The sequence below is a fragment of the Carcharhinus amblyrhynchos genome, chromosome 6 (assembly GCF_965287045.1).
Source record: "Carcharhinus amblyrhynchos chromosome 6, sCarAmb.v2.hapA, whole genome shotgun sequence".
NCBI classification, from domain to species: domain Eukaryota; kingdom Metazoa; phylum Chordata; class Chondrichthyes; order Carcharhiniformes; family Carcharhinidae; genus Carcharhinus; species Carcharhinus amblyrhynchos.
Genome location: NC_137329.1, coordinates 63,847,251 through 63,861,442, shown reverse-complemented (window position 1 = coordinate 63,861,442; position 14,192 = coordinate 63,847,251). Strand labels below are relative to the sequence as shown.

General features: G+C 36.8%; 1 protein-coding gene across 1 annotated transcript in view; it reads right to left on the bottom strand.

Annotated features, from left to right (window-relative positions):
- The window catches only part of LOC145344349 (mucin-6-like), a 185,967-nt gene that overhangs the window by 115,004 nt on the left and 56,771 nt on the right, over window positions 1-14,192 (bottom strand). The window contains exons 13-16 of the mRNA XM_080191478.1: window positions 12,578-12,715; window positions 11,470-11,634; window positions 10,396-10,424; window positions 7,231-7,417 (exon numbers count right to left, since the gene is read on the bottom strand). Coding sequence (XP_080047604.1) covers window positions 7,231-7,417; window positions 10,396-10,424; window positions 11,470-11,634; window positions 12,578-12,715 — 519 coding nt within the window. The remainder of the gene's footprint in view (window positions 1-7,230; window positions 7,418-10,395; window positions 10,425-11,469; window positions 11,635-12,577; window positions 12,716-14,192) is intronic.

Genomic DNA, 14,192 nt, shown 5'->3' with positions numbered 1-14,192 from the left:
GTAAGACAGATAGATAAGAAAATCTGCAGGAAATTCACAGAGATGTGATATTGAGGGATGTTATTACCCAAAATTCAATTGGAATAATATTAGAATAAAGTTACAAAGAGAGAAGAATTTCTGAAATACATTCAGAAATTTCTTGGCAGGTTTATGTCTTTAGTCCAACGTTAGAAGAATGCATTGCTAGATTTAGTGCTGAGGGATAAAGTACATTGCAGGCTGAATAATGTGAAAAACTAAATCATGTTGCATGTTCTCTCTTATAAGGTAATACTTTTAAGGCTCAAAAATGTTGTGATATTTTCTGGGAGCAGGTGGTATAATCACTCACTACCAGCAATAAAGCTGTTTTATAGATTCTGAAAACTCATTAATAAGATTGCTATGTACTCCAGAATAGAAATTTCCCTTACCTCATAATAATCTGTGGGATCCACCCTACAGTGACACCTTCCAAAAATGCTGGATTTATTCATTAATATGGAACAATAAGACTCGGCAAACATACCTGGCAAAGAGAAATTGATATTTGTTTACTCATATTGTTATATGGCCACAACACAAATATCAATATCAACGGAGAGTCTCCTCACCAGGAAATCTCTGAATACAACTTGAGCAGAACATAATCATTGCACGTGACTAATGCATTACTAAGAATTAAGCAGAAATACTTTTACAAATTAAGAAAAACTCAAAAGAAAAAGATGCAAGTATCACCCTACTCAAAAAAGAAAATTAGAACCAATGCCCCACTACCCTGACACAGTTGCTGCAAAAGCTAAAGGAATCACATAGAATTCTTTGTATGGCCATCTGAACAATGAAGGGTTATTATAGACATGCAACATGATAACTAAAGAAGGCCATGTCTTACCAACCTGGATAAGGTTAAATTCTTTAAGGAGGTTACCAGACACATGAATGAAGATAACCCAATAGACATTGTATACTTAGACTTTCAAAATGCTTTGAGAAGGTGCCTCCCAGTAAGCCATTTTTAAAATAGAACGCTATTTGATCAGAAAGCAAATTGTTGATTAGGTATGAAATTGATTGTGTTCTTGTAGACAAGGCATTGTTAACAACACTGATGGTTTCATATGGATGTTGATTGCAAATGTTACTCTTACAATTGTGAACAATTTATATCAATAATCTGGATGATAGTGTTAAGAATATTGTCAACAAGTTCACGGATGTAACAAAGACCTATGTAGCAGTCAGAATGGTCTTTGTAGAACACTTTGGTTAGGCTCCATTTAGAATGCAGTGTACAGTTTCTGTTCCCTCAAATATTGAATAATATAAAAGTAGTGAAAGTATTTGAGCTGGTGAGTTGTTCAATAAGTACAAACCCTTAGCTATTACAAAAGGTTCAGATAGCACAGATTTATTACACAGTCCAGATTTGAAATGAAGGAATTACATTCCATACATGTGGATAGATCACTTGGAGTAAAGGAGTTATGTGAAACAGGGGATTTACACAAAAACTAGGTAGGTCTAGAATAAGGTTACATTAGAGAAGGATTCCCTTTTTCCAAATAATTGACCTTTTGAGCAGATTTTTTTATGCTTTGTTGTAAGGTGATTTTAAATGAATATGGTAGAGGAAATGGAACCAGAAAATAGCAGAAAGAAACAATAATGAGGGCAGCAGACAGAGAGATATAAACAGCAGTAACATTAGAAATATCTCAAAATTGCACTGCAAAATTCAGATTGAGGAAAATAGCAAAAGTGACAATGAAGATAAAAAATTGTAGATACACAATGTAATAATAAGATTGTGTTGAAACTATAAGTTTCGACATGGAATTATTACATAACTGAATCTAAAGAGACATGACACATGGTTAGGCCTCACAGCACCAGGGACCCTGATTCAATTCCAGCTGTGGATGACTGCGGAGTTTGCACATTCTCCCCATGTCTGCGTAGGTTTCCTCCAGGTGCTCTGGTTTCCTTCCACAGTCCATGTGTAGGTAGGTGGATTGGCCATGATTAATTGCCCCTTGGTGTCCCAAGATGAGTAGATTAGGACTATTAGAGGGGTAAATATGTGCAGCTATGGGGATAGTAAACTCTATTGGAGTGTACTATCCCCACATTTTCCTTCTGCACTATAGGGATGAAAACAACATCAGGAATGGATTCCTAATATTCCTGGTGACTAAAAAGAGGTGAAAGAATCATAGTATTTGATTATGGACAATGTTTCAGTTCTAAATAGAATGGATATACTAGATGGTTATAGGGCCAAATCTATTATTTGGTTTTAGTAAGGAATAGAAGGATATTTGCTACACTTCTGCAAGATTTTTATACCATTTTAAATTGTGAGAGATGGATGAGCAAACTTGATGGCAAATTTCAAAGCTGGGTAACAGAAATAGAGGAGATATTAGGATACTTTAATTCTAATTTTACTTCTAATATAGACGGGGAAAACTTAGTGCTAAGGATGTGAAGAAAAGGAATTTCTAATGCGTGTTATATAACATTCTAAGAATTTCCAATTTCCAACAAGCAAATTTTCTCAATCAATATGTCTGCAGTTCGACAAGGAAGGAAACTTTGTTGGAAAGATTCTGGAAAATGAAGTAAATCAATTGAAGTGTGTTACAGTAGATTATCTAACTGATGTGGTGTAACTTGGTTTAAAACTAATTATGAAAAGATATCAGCAAACATTACAGTTAAAATGCTCAACAGGTGATGGGCCAAATTTAGTGAATTTAGAAACATCTAACAATGGAAAAGGGGATTTCAGAGTAAAGCAGTAATAATGCAATAAAGGGCATTCAGGAAAGAGATAGTTTGAGGGAAACTATCCTTTAAAAAAGGGAAAAGATGGACCATTCAAAGAACTAAAAGTTAAAACACAAAAAACATTCAAGTGACAAATATCACCAGCAAAATTCATAACCAAGAGATGATGAAAAAGGTTAATATAGAAAGAAAAGAGTTCCAAAAAAAGTAGCAGAAAACATTAAATTGAATTCTAAAAGTATTGTATAAACACATCAGCTGTAAGAGGTTAGTCAGAGAAATATGACATTTATTGAGGATCCAAAGGAAAATCTTCATGGAGAGGCAAATAATATATCTAAATACTAAATGAGTGCTTTACAGCTGTATTTACAAAAGAAGCAGATGAAGTGAAGGTCACGCCAAAAGAAGAGAAGATAGTTTGGAAAAGAGCAGTGATAGAGAAGTAGGAAAAGATTAAATTATTGAAAGATAGTAAATCACCTCATCTGCTGAAAGAAGCATAAGCATTATCCTGCTGGATATTGCTTATCCTGATCAGATTACTTAGCACTGTACGTGTTGGACAGGATGTCACGTATGGCCCTGAAAAATGCTGTTACCTCAGATTACCCTGGAAGGACAGTCATTCAAAAATTATTCAATAGCTGAAACAACAACACAAGTGGTATTCACTACTAACAGGATACTGCCACCGAGGCTAAAAAGACATCTTGCTTATTACACAAATGAATAATGCGGTATATGAATTTTAGTGCCAGCATGATGCTAGCTATGCAGCCTGTACCTTCCAAGGATTGGTAATTCACATCAAACAGCATGTTCCATGACACTGTTTGCCAGGGTGAAGGTACAGATCATACCCAACCAGCTCATGTATACAAAACTCAAAATACTATCTAATTTTAGATGTGATTCTGCAATTGGATGCCATTTGATAAATGATCCTCTGTGCTTAGAATTATGCCAAAAACCAATTTAAGATTGTCAGTCAAGTTTGCAATGTCGCTCATTAGATAAACGAACAAAGCCCTGTTTTTTTGCAACAAGAAAATGTACGCACACTGTTTCTCTTTCAGCTAAACAAAATACGTGACAGTCATTTGCTGACTCAATCCCCAGGGCAATGCTTTGGCCAACCAGGGTCAAAATGCCTGATTTAAATTTCAAGCAATGCTTGCCAGGTTGATAAGGTTGTTAAGAAGGTGTACAGTGTGTTAGCTTTTATTGGTAGAGGGATTGAATTTTGAAGTCGTGAGGTCATGTTACAACTGTACAAAACTCTGGTGTGGCCACACTTGGAGTATTGCGTACAGTTCTGGTCACCGCGTTATAAGAAAGACGTGGAGGCGTCGGAAAGGGTGCAGAGAAGGTTTACCAGGATGTTGCCTGGTATGGTGGGAAGGTCTTATGAGGAAATGCTGAGGGACTTGAGGTTGTTTTCGTTAGAAAGAAGAAGGTTGAGAAGTGATCTAATTGAGACACACAAGATGATCACAGGGTTAGATAGCGTGGATAGCGAGACCCTTTTTCCTCGGATGGTGATGGCTAACACGAGGGGGCATAGCTTTAAATTAAGGGGTGGTAATTATAGAACGGATATCAGAGGTAGGTTCTTTACTCAGAGGGTAGTAAGGGCGTGGAATGCCCTGCCTAACTTTAAGGGTGTTCAAATGGTCAGTGGATAGGCATATGGATAACATTGGAATAGTTTAGGTGACAGGGTCATTAGATCGGTTCCACTGGTCGGCGCAACATCGTGGGCCAAAGGGCCTGTACTGCGCTGTAATGTTCTATGTTCTAAGTTCTAACTGTCAGTCACCCGGTGCATCCTCCATAGCAATGCCTCTACCAATCAGAGTCCATTTGTCAATCGATAAGCACTGTAGAAGTTTTGCAGAAGGGTCATTTAGACTTAAAATGTTAACTCTGTTTCTCGCCACAGATGTTTTCAGACCTGCTGAGTTTATCCAGCATTTTCTACTTTTTAATGCCAGATTTCCAGCCTCCACAGTATTTTGCTTTTATTTCACCACATTAATCTTCTCATTAAGCATAAATTTGTCCAAGTCCTGAACAGAAACCAGGCTAGATCCCAACAGTTTTTCTATTTTGACATAAGTGTGAAGATAAGATTTTTCACTCCATGAGTTATTCCACTGATAAATAAGGAATCTTTTACAGTAAAACAAACTGTATTCAATAATACAGTTTAACTATAACTAACAAATGAAGTTACTTAACTATCAACAGTTGTACAATATTTAAAAAAATGAAAGAAAACAATTTTATTTTCTAGCTTATGATTGTTCCAGTTCCAAATAAGCTGCGTTTATGCATAAATCAAATCCACTTTAAATTAATACAATCCGTAAACCAAGGCATACTTGCTTTAATATTTGTTAACAGTCATGGAGCTTTGAGAGGGAGATAGAGTTCCAGAAGTTAAATACTTCTAACTTCAACCAGGCTTTAGCTACATCTTAAACTGCCATCTGCAAAAGCTTTGCTCTCTATGCACATAAACCACATGATCCTGTCAGTCTAATCTGAAATCCCAGGAACTCAAATAAACAAACATCCATTAACTCTACTTAACATACCCACTTGCAAGGTTGAAATGAATAATTATCCTGCTCTCCCAAAATCTAAGCTGCATTCGTATTCCCCCCTAGACATACTGACTGCCTCTGGCATAAAGCTGACTTCTTAAACATTCGCCTTAAACACAAAAAACAGTGTATATGTATATATTCATCTCAATTGCACTACTTTCATCACAAACTGCTGTTTTCCCTTAATCAGCATTTTTGCACAGTGCCCCGATGAGTGCAAAATGAACCTTTTTGCCTCAATTCAAAACTAGAAGTAGCAGAGGCATTTGTCACAATCTTCAATGTATAAAGTAATGAGAGGGTTGCTAATGCAACACCACAATTCAATAAAAGAGGAGAGGAATAAACCAGGAAGTACAGGCTAGACAGCTTAATATCAGCAGGAGTCAGACGATGTATTGCATCTATCATTTCTTTCAATACCACATCCATCACCTTTCTATTCATGGCAAAATTTCTGGTATGTTTCTGAACTTGAGAAACTGTCACAGGCAAAAGATCTATTAGCAAAAAATGTTTAAAAATTACAAAAACCATTTGGTGACATCTGCTCAATAGGTAAAGGTAAACATGATAATGTATCAACATTGACAAGGCACTCTGATTAATGATGCTTTATATCGTAAATGTTCAAATAAGACTCGTGACCATGTGTGCAATCGGTTAGCAGTTAACAAAAATATGCTTTTATATGGTTAAAAATAGTTAAGGATTGATCCGTCAATAATGTGAAATGACAACCATATAAATAATGATTAAACCTTTGAATGCCAAGGATTATACTCAAAGCTTATTTTTTTAGCTGAACATTGTTTGATTCAGCACTAATCAGAATACACAAAGCAAAGGCAGTTGCCATTCTCTTGAAGGCATAATATGTGACATTCTTCACGAAAGTCACCCTTTCTTTCTTGATATGCAAACCATGTGCTTGAAGATGTTTCAAAATTGCTTCTAAATTATTCAAGTGCTCTTGTTCATTGGCCTCTGTAATTAGAGTATTATCTGTAAATAGAGTATTATTATGAGTATTATTATAGAGTAACGCTCTTCACTAAATCTGATCCACCAACCTTTGGAATAGGGCTGGTGCAAATGTTATTCCAAAAGGTAATCTTTTATAATGCAAAATATCTTTACAGGTACGGCTACATTCATCTGTAAATATGAATGTGAATGATCAATCTTACGGAATTTCTGCCCACCTGATAACACAGCAAACAGATCGTTAATTAAAGGATGTGGATATTGACCATATTACTCGACTTATGGCTGTTATAAAATCACCGCAAATACAAACTGAACTATCTGGTATCATGCCAGGTACAATGGGGATAACCCAGCCACTCATCATAACTGGCTTTAACACACTAGTGTTAACAAGACTTATTAATTATTCCTTGACCTTGGGACAAGCTGCATATGGCACTGTTCTTGCTTTTGAGGCTTTTTAGTTGACTATTAAGTGTCAATGGTAGTCATGATGTGGAGATGCCAGATATCTATCTGGCATCTCCACATCCACACCGCAAACTGCTGGCTCCAAGTGGAGAGGATCTCCAAGAAGATTGTGCATATCGACACAGACATCAGGGCTACTACTCTCAGGCGTCTGTTGAAATAACTTTGGTTGCAGATTTGTGATCTTTTCGTGGGTTCACAACTTCTCACTGACACATCCTCAAAATTTAAATCTTGCTTTTTTGGCTTCCATCTTTCCAACCCTCCTAATCAATAGCTTTCACTTTTTGTCCTTGCTCTCGGATGTTGGGCCAGTATTTATATTTTACTGAAGATTTTCCTGCTTTTCCAATTATAGTTGCATCCCCCCACTCACTTGTCCCTTTGGGTAAGTATGATTTCATTGTGCCTATTTTGGGTAACTGAACCTTTGAAGGAACGGCTTCATCTTCTGCCTCACTGTTACTTAGCTGATCATCAGATTCCCACTCATGTTTGGTTGTCTGATCATCATAGTTGCTCAAGATATGTGTTATGTGAGGTACAAGGTGCTTCTTGTATTTCTACAACATGCCCAGATGTTCCAAATTCATAATCAATTACCACTACTCTTGAAGAGTGGGCTTACACTGTCACGTTAAGTGTTGTAGTATAACTAACTACCTTGTCATCCATCCCTATCATTTTACTTGGCCTTTTCCATTCTTCTAGGCCCTCTCTTTTATAGTGGACAATATCATCTTTTTTCGGAATGTACCCCTGACATTGACCTGCCATCTCTCTTGCAGGCACTAGGACTTTGAGAATCCTCAGTATGTATTATTAATATCTTTCCAGTGCTTCCCTTTCGCCCTGGAGACCAATCATTTGATGTATTTTTTTTCCAAATGGATCCAGCCATACAGCAGGGCATCCTTCTTTTTTTAAAAATGCCAGAAAGTGCCTGAAACACAATCTTTCCTAATGGGAAAAATCCCTTCTTTTAAAACCATACAGAGAGTTTTCACCCTTTTTCAACTGCATAGTGAATCTTCTGCTCTGCCACTACACACTGCAACACGTGCGCAGATGCTACAACTTAGAGGAGTCTTCCCATTTTTTCTGGTAAGAAACACAATATTCTTTCCTTTTTTTCCTTCATTGGTCTTCCTTCACTGGCACTCAATCTTTAATCCTGTTGTTAACTTTCTCCACCCTTTAATATTCAAAATGTGAGGACCCATAATGTTTTGCTTTTACTTCATGTTTTTTCTTGATGATCTTGACGAAACAAAATTCCATCCTCGTCGCCAATTTTCTTTTTGCAATGTCTGAAGTATATTAGGTCTTGTGGATCCTAACCAAAAATAGTAAGATGTGATTTGCACACATAGATTCGAATAAGAACAGATTTATTGCCTGTGTAGAGCAGAAAATGGAACTAAGGCAGGAATACCCCAATGACATCACCATCAAATCATGTGACCAGCTTTTAAAGCAATCATACAATCAGACAAATATGCAACACTTATTAAAATCGATTGCACTGTCCAAACATTTCGTTAGTGGTTTTGTGTCAAATTATGTGAGGTTCGTTGGACATTCTACTACATTAAAGGCAATGTATATATGCAAGTTGTTCTTAAATGCCATGTTGCACTTTCTGAAAATGGAAATGAGAGCCAGATGCTACAAGGATGAAAACTGAGTTTTTGAGCAAAGCTAAGAGAAACAGAGGCTTGTATACGTTTAAGATCACTATTAGAACAATGAAGGGAGATGTCATAAGAACGTTTTAGTACAGAGAGTTGATCAGTCGTGTTATGCTCTACTTAGAGCATTGGTGAAAGCAGAAAACATCATGGGTTTTCAAGAACAAGTACATAAATATTTGATTTTTTTTAAAGAATCTGAATTCAAATTCCTGGATTGATAACATAAGAACATAGCAACATAAGAACATAATAATTATTAAACTAATTGTTAATTCTTTTCAAAATCAGAATGTGACATCCCTTGCCTGGCCACCAATTTGATCTGTTTGTAAGAGATTAACATAAAGGAACATTGTGTTTATTTTCATTTCGTTGACCTACCAATCACAGACAAACCTTTCCAATGTAACACTGATTGGACTGACTACCACACAATTCTTATGAAAACAAAGTTGCATCTTCACAATGAAGACACCCTCCTTCGGGTATTGTGGTCCTATCACCAAAAGAAATGATACAAACAAAGGACAGACTTAATAGCCCAAAATTCAACTCTGGTCCAATGTGCTTTAAGTGCTGTTTAGAACTGTGAACATAGAGAAATTATTTGACAGTTACGGCTATGTTGAACACCAAAAGTAAATAGTTACGTGATGTGCACAACTAAAAGAGCACAACTGAGTCAAAAAGGTGATCGACACTCAAGAAATGAACATGCAGTATCAAAAACATCCCATTCTCAATCTTGCAGATTGTATAACATGAGGACAAGAACAAGGCTGAAATGCTTGGGTGTGTTTTCAACGAAAAGAGCCAAATAGATTATCTACTCAGCGTCATATCGAGGTGCCATAACCACTGATGCCAATCGGGTTGCTCCAGATGACATTAAGAAGTAATTGAAAACAATGGCCATAAATAAGAGGAATACCTTTTCCAAAAAAGGTTACATTAAAGTGACAAATTGAAGACTTTCCAACCTCTTCCTAAACAACAATGAAGTGATGGAAGGACTGAACTGTTCTGCCATCAAATTAAATTTATATCAATAATAATAGCTCACCATGCTCTGTCTGAGTTCTGTCAGAACCATATGGTTGGTATCTTGACAGAGCCTTGATGCACACGTGGATATGCAAGACAAAGTTAACAGCAAGTACCCTTAATTTCAAGGCAATCTTTCGTTGAGCATGGAGCCAATGTGTGCCAGAAAAACTAATTTCAGGAGGGGCCAAAAAGCAAGTCTTCCAGTGCATTTAATCATACCAGACACATAGGAAAATTATGATACTTGGACTCAGTTCAATGCTGCTCGAGTTTTTCAGACCAGTGTGTTCAGCAGAACCACTTCCAGCGATTTCATTAGTGACATTCTAGGAATAGGCAACACATTAATTAATTCTACCAGCCACCTGCAAGTTCCCCTCCAAGTCACACACCATCTTGACTTCGATATATATCATCGTCCAAAATTCTGAAACTCCTACCCTAATAATACTGGATGTGCCAAGAAGACAGCACATCCTTCAGAGTAAAACCTCCAGAAAGGCAAATAGGGATGGGTAATAAATGCCCAATAAATAGTCTACCTAACCAGCTTCGTTCACACACCGTGAAAAAATAAATAAAACAAACATGAAAAGGATCAACCATCTCCCCATAATCTTTAATGTATCATTTCAGAGATACTTTCAACTATTAAGAGTCTGAACATTATTTAGGACAGAGCTATTTGTTTGATCAGCACCCATGCCACTGAATTCAATAGCTGTCCCCACACCACCAGTGCAGTGAGGCTGTAGTACATTTGGTTTGCAAAGTGTATTGCAGGATCATGCCAAGCTTACTTTAACAGCATTTTCCACTACTGTCAGCTCTATCACCAGGAAAAACAAAAGGAACAAAGAGCATGAGAACACCATGTTCCTCTCCAAGTCAGCCATCCTCCCAAGCGTACTTTGTCACTTCTTCACATTTGCTAGCTCCCTATCCAGGAATTCCCTAAAATTGTAGGACCACATCATTATTTGAACAGCAATGGTTCAAAGGGAAGGCACAGGATCACCTTCTCAAGGCAACCAGGGATAGGTAATTAATGCAGCAAATTAGTGCTCCCCAAATCCTGAAAATAAATTTAAAAATATGAACACACACTACTGGACAATGAATGTAACCTCTTATAATACCAAGATGATGCATTGGTGTGAAAATGTTTCAATAAAGTTCAAATCTACTAAATTCTTAATGCCCTGACCATTTATAATTAGAAACTTACCGATCTTCCTTTAGTTTTTTGTAAAAATTTCAAGGAATTATTTTCATAGAATCATTGAATCTTTACAGTGCAGTAGGTCGTTCAGGCTTGCAGCGACAACAATCCCACCCAGGCCCTATCCACATAACCCCACGTATTTATCCTGCTAGTTCCCTCATATTAAGTGACAATTTAGCATGGCCAATCAACCAACCAATACATCTTTGGAGTTTGGGAGGAAATCAGAGCACTCAGAGGAAGCCCAAGCAAACAGGGAGAATATACAGATTCCACACAATGCCTCCAAGCCAGAATTAATACCAGGTCCCTGGCGCTGTGAGGTAGTAGTGCTAACCACTGTGCCAACATATCACTTTAATAGATTCATTAAAAGTAAAAAGAAAGGAGCAATGAGGTTGATGATGTACCATGCTTTTTATTATGCTTATGGAGGATGGAGCTTAGGAGTTAATAATGTTCAGATCTCCACAGTTAGGCAATTCAGAATAATGTAAATCTTCAAAACTAGTCATGGTGACTGTGTGATACTTGAACTGTAAAATAGGTATTAGTTACAGCTAAAAATCCACAATATTGGGCAATGGCAGCAAACATGTCAACATAGGGTGTGTGTTTTAATTTTCTCATATTAATATTTGCTACTTACTATTTGATTGGCTTAATGAGCATGGGTCACAATCTTTATCTTGAGCAGCTTGACAGTGTTCAATAACTCTCCAGGAATCTACAAAACTACTGGCCGTTCCTTCCTGAATTCCCATACTGCTCCTGAAATCATTTTGAGAGACACCATCAAAATTGCCACAGAGTCCTGAAAGAGAATGAAATTCATAACAGCAAGAATTAATATCACAAACAGATCACAACTTTTACAATGGTAAACAAATAAAGAAGTTTGCATTCTACCAACTTATTTTCCTACTTTAAACAACTGCATTTCAGGATGTGGCTAATTCCGCTAAAAATTATTCATGCATTTTTCCCCAATGGTGTGTAAATGATGTGCTATCAACTTGTAAATATTACAAGGTCTCAGTTTCTATTCCTGCCTGGTGTTAAACCATGTGATCTAAACCTGATTAGTTCTTCTGTGCCAATAGTGTGTTCTCATTTCCCTTAAATTAAGGAAATCATTTATTAGCTCATCCTCTCCTTCCAGTTGCTATCCAGAGTGCTGAAAAATGCATTGCAATAACAATGAATTTTTCATCCATCACTTTTCAGAGGGAATCCTCTGCACAGAGTGTTGGAGATTCATTTTGGAAATCACACCAACAAAATAGGTGGGATTTACTCCCGTTTTCCCGCATGTTGGGAACTTAGAAATTTTTTGACAGAATTCCGGCCTACATTCCTACTAAGCAGCATTTCTACTTTGTGTCCATGCTTTCCTCCCATTGGACAGAATTTCTTCCTCTGCCCCAAGCCAATGCCCCTTACTCCTCCCTTCCCACCCAACTCCACCGACTAAGCAGCATCATCTCTTATGATAGCTTCTTAGTACAGGTATTTGTGCCTCCTGCAACCCCGTTCAGCAAAACTTTTGTACTTTGCCTCTGCCTTCATCCAGATCTGAGCTCCAGTGAAGGACCATTTTCTAGTCACCATTACTATTCAGAGTTGACAGCCTCATTAGGCTGACAGATTTAACTGTCACAAATTAAGCATTTGTCTTAAAATATTCATAACATGCAACAGCATAATTTACAGACTCATGAACAAAGAGTTCAGCAAAGCAAATTAATGCTGCTTACCGTGAGTGGTTGTCGCAAAGCTTTCATCAACAATGATGTACAACTGTAAAACTGGATAGGTTTGAACTTGCATCTCCAGGCCAAAAATGGATTTTACCTGAATGTTGCTGGAAGACTGCCTGTAAATTGCAATGTTCCCTACAAAAATAAAATTGATCATATATTCAATAAATTCATTGTAAAATGAATATCATAAGGCTAGATCAAAATTAATGTGCAGAATTGAAACAGGATCACTTACATTTCACTTGATAGAAAGTACTGTCAAATTTATTCCTTTAATGCTATCATGAGTATTTTGCAAAAGAGACTGGTGCTATTTCAGTGCAACTTTGAAATTCTTTCATGCATTAAAGTGCCCAACATTTTCTGGAGCAACTTACTTTCAGCAACAAAAAAGTCAACTGTCCCAGTCATTCTAATGCTTTCTTTCTTTGCTCTTTGATTAGCAAAAGTGAGAAAATACTGAAAATGTAGAGTTGCCCCAGCAACCATCATGTTAGTGAAAAATAAATCAAAAAATTAAGAGGATGACTTGGTATTTCATAATTTTCAGTCCATTAAAGTGTAGAATAAAAAAACCTGGATAAGTGTATAAGTATATATAGATATATATACACACACAAATAATTCTTTCTTTTATTCTAAATTCTGGAGAAGGGAAACACCAGCTTTGAAATGATATCTGCCAACCAAGTAAAAAATAAAATAAATAGAGCAAACAGAGAAAGTGAACATAAAGAACACTCATGACATTCATAACACACTGAAGGGTGTTGTGTTGACAACATTTTTAATGCTTGCTTGCATTGTTCTGAACTCTGAAAGTCAGCGCTGTTGCTAAGACCATTATAAATTCGCCAAAAAAAATCAAACTCTAAACTCAACTGCACAGCAAATGAGTACTTTAAAATTAGTCAACTGGTAGTCCCTCTGTTAAACTGATGACTTTAAGGAGTCCCATAACTGACGATTCTGTTAATTGCTGTCCCACTAACCATGCAGTCTTTCTTCAAAGAGCGCACAATCCCTTTCTCTTCTGTCTCTGATGCACGTTCTGAACATACTTCTCTCAACTCCCATCTTTCCTGTGGTTGTGTCCTTGTGTCACTGTTACGAGGTGACAGTAAAGTTTTTCTACTTTGTGCTTTGTTTTTAGAATCACTAAACTTTCAACTCATCTCTAACTACAGGGGTTGCAAGACCTTATTAAAAATGCACACGCACACATAACAAACCTAAATTATGTTGACCTTTTTGTCACCACATTATCCAGACACCTACACACCCAAGGTTCATACACAGACCTAAATGAAACTGAAACAATGTTTACATTTCGTAACACAAATTTATATATACAGATTCAACTTAAATTGATACATTGTTCATAACAACACTTGCAGGGGAATGCATATTTGTTAATTAACATGGTACAATTTGCATAACAGAAATGCCAACAGCAACAGTAAGAACTGATAAAAGATCCCATACTGCAGAAACTTTGGAAAGCATTATTGAAGGATGGCATGATTTGATTCATCATGTACACAAACACGAGACCATTTTGGACTTACTGGGATGAGACAGACACTGCATATTAATCCACCTACTATTA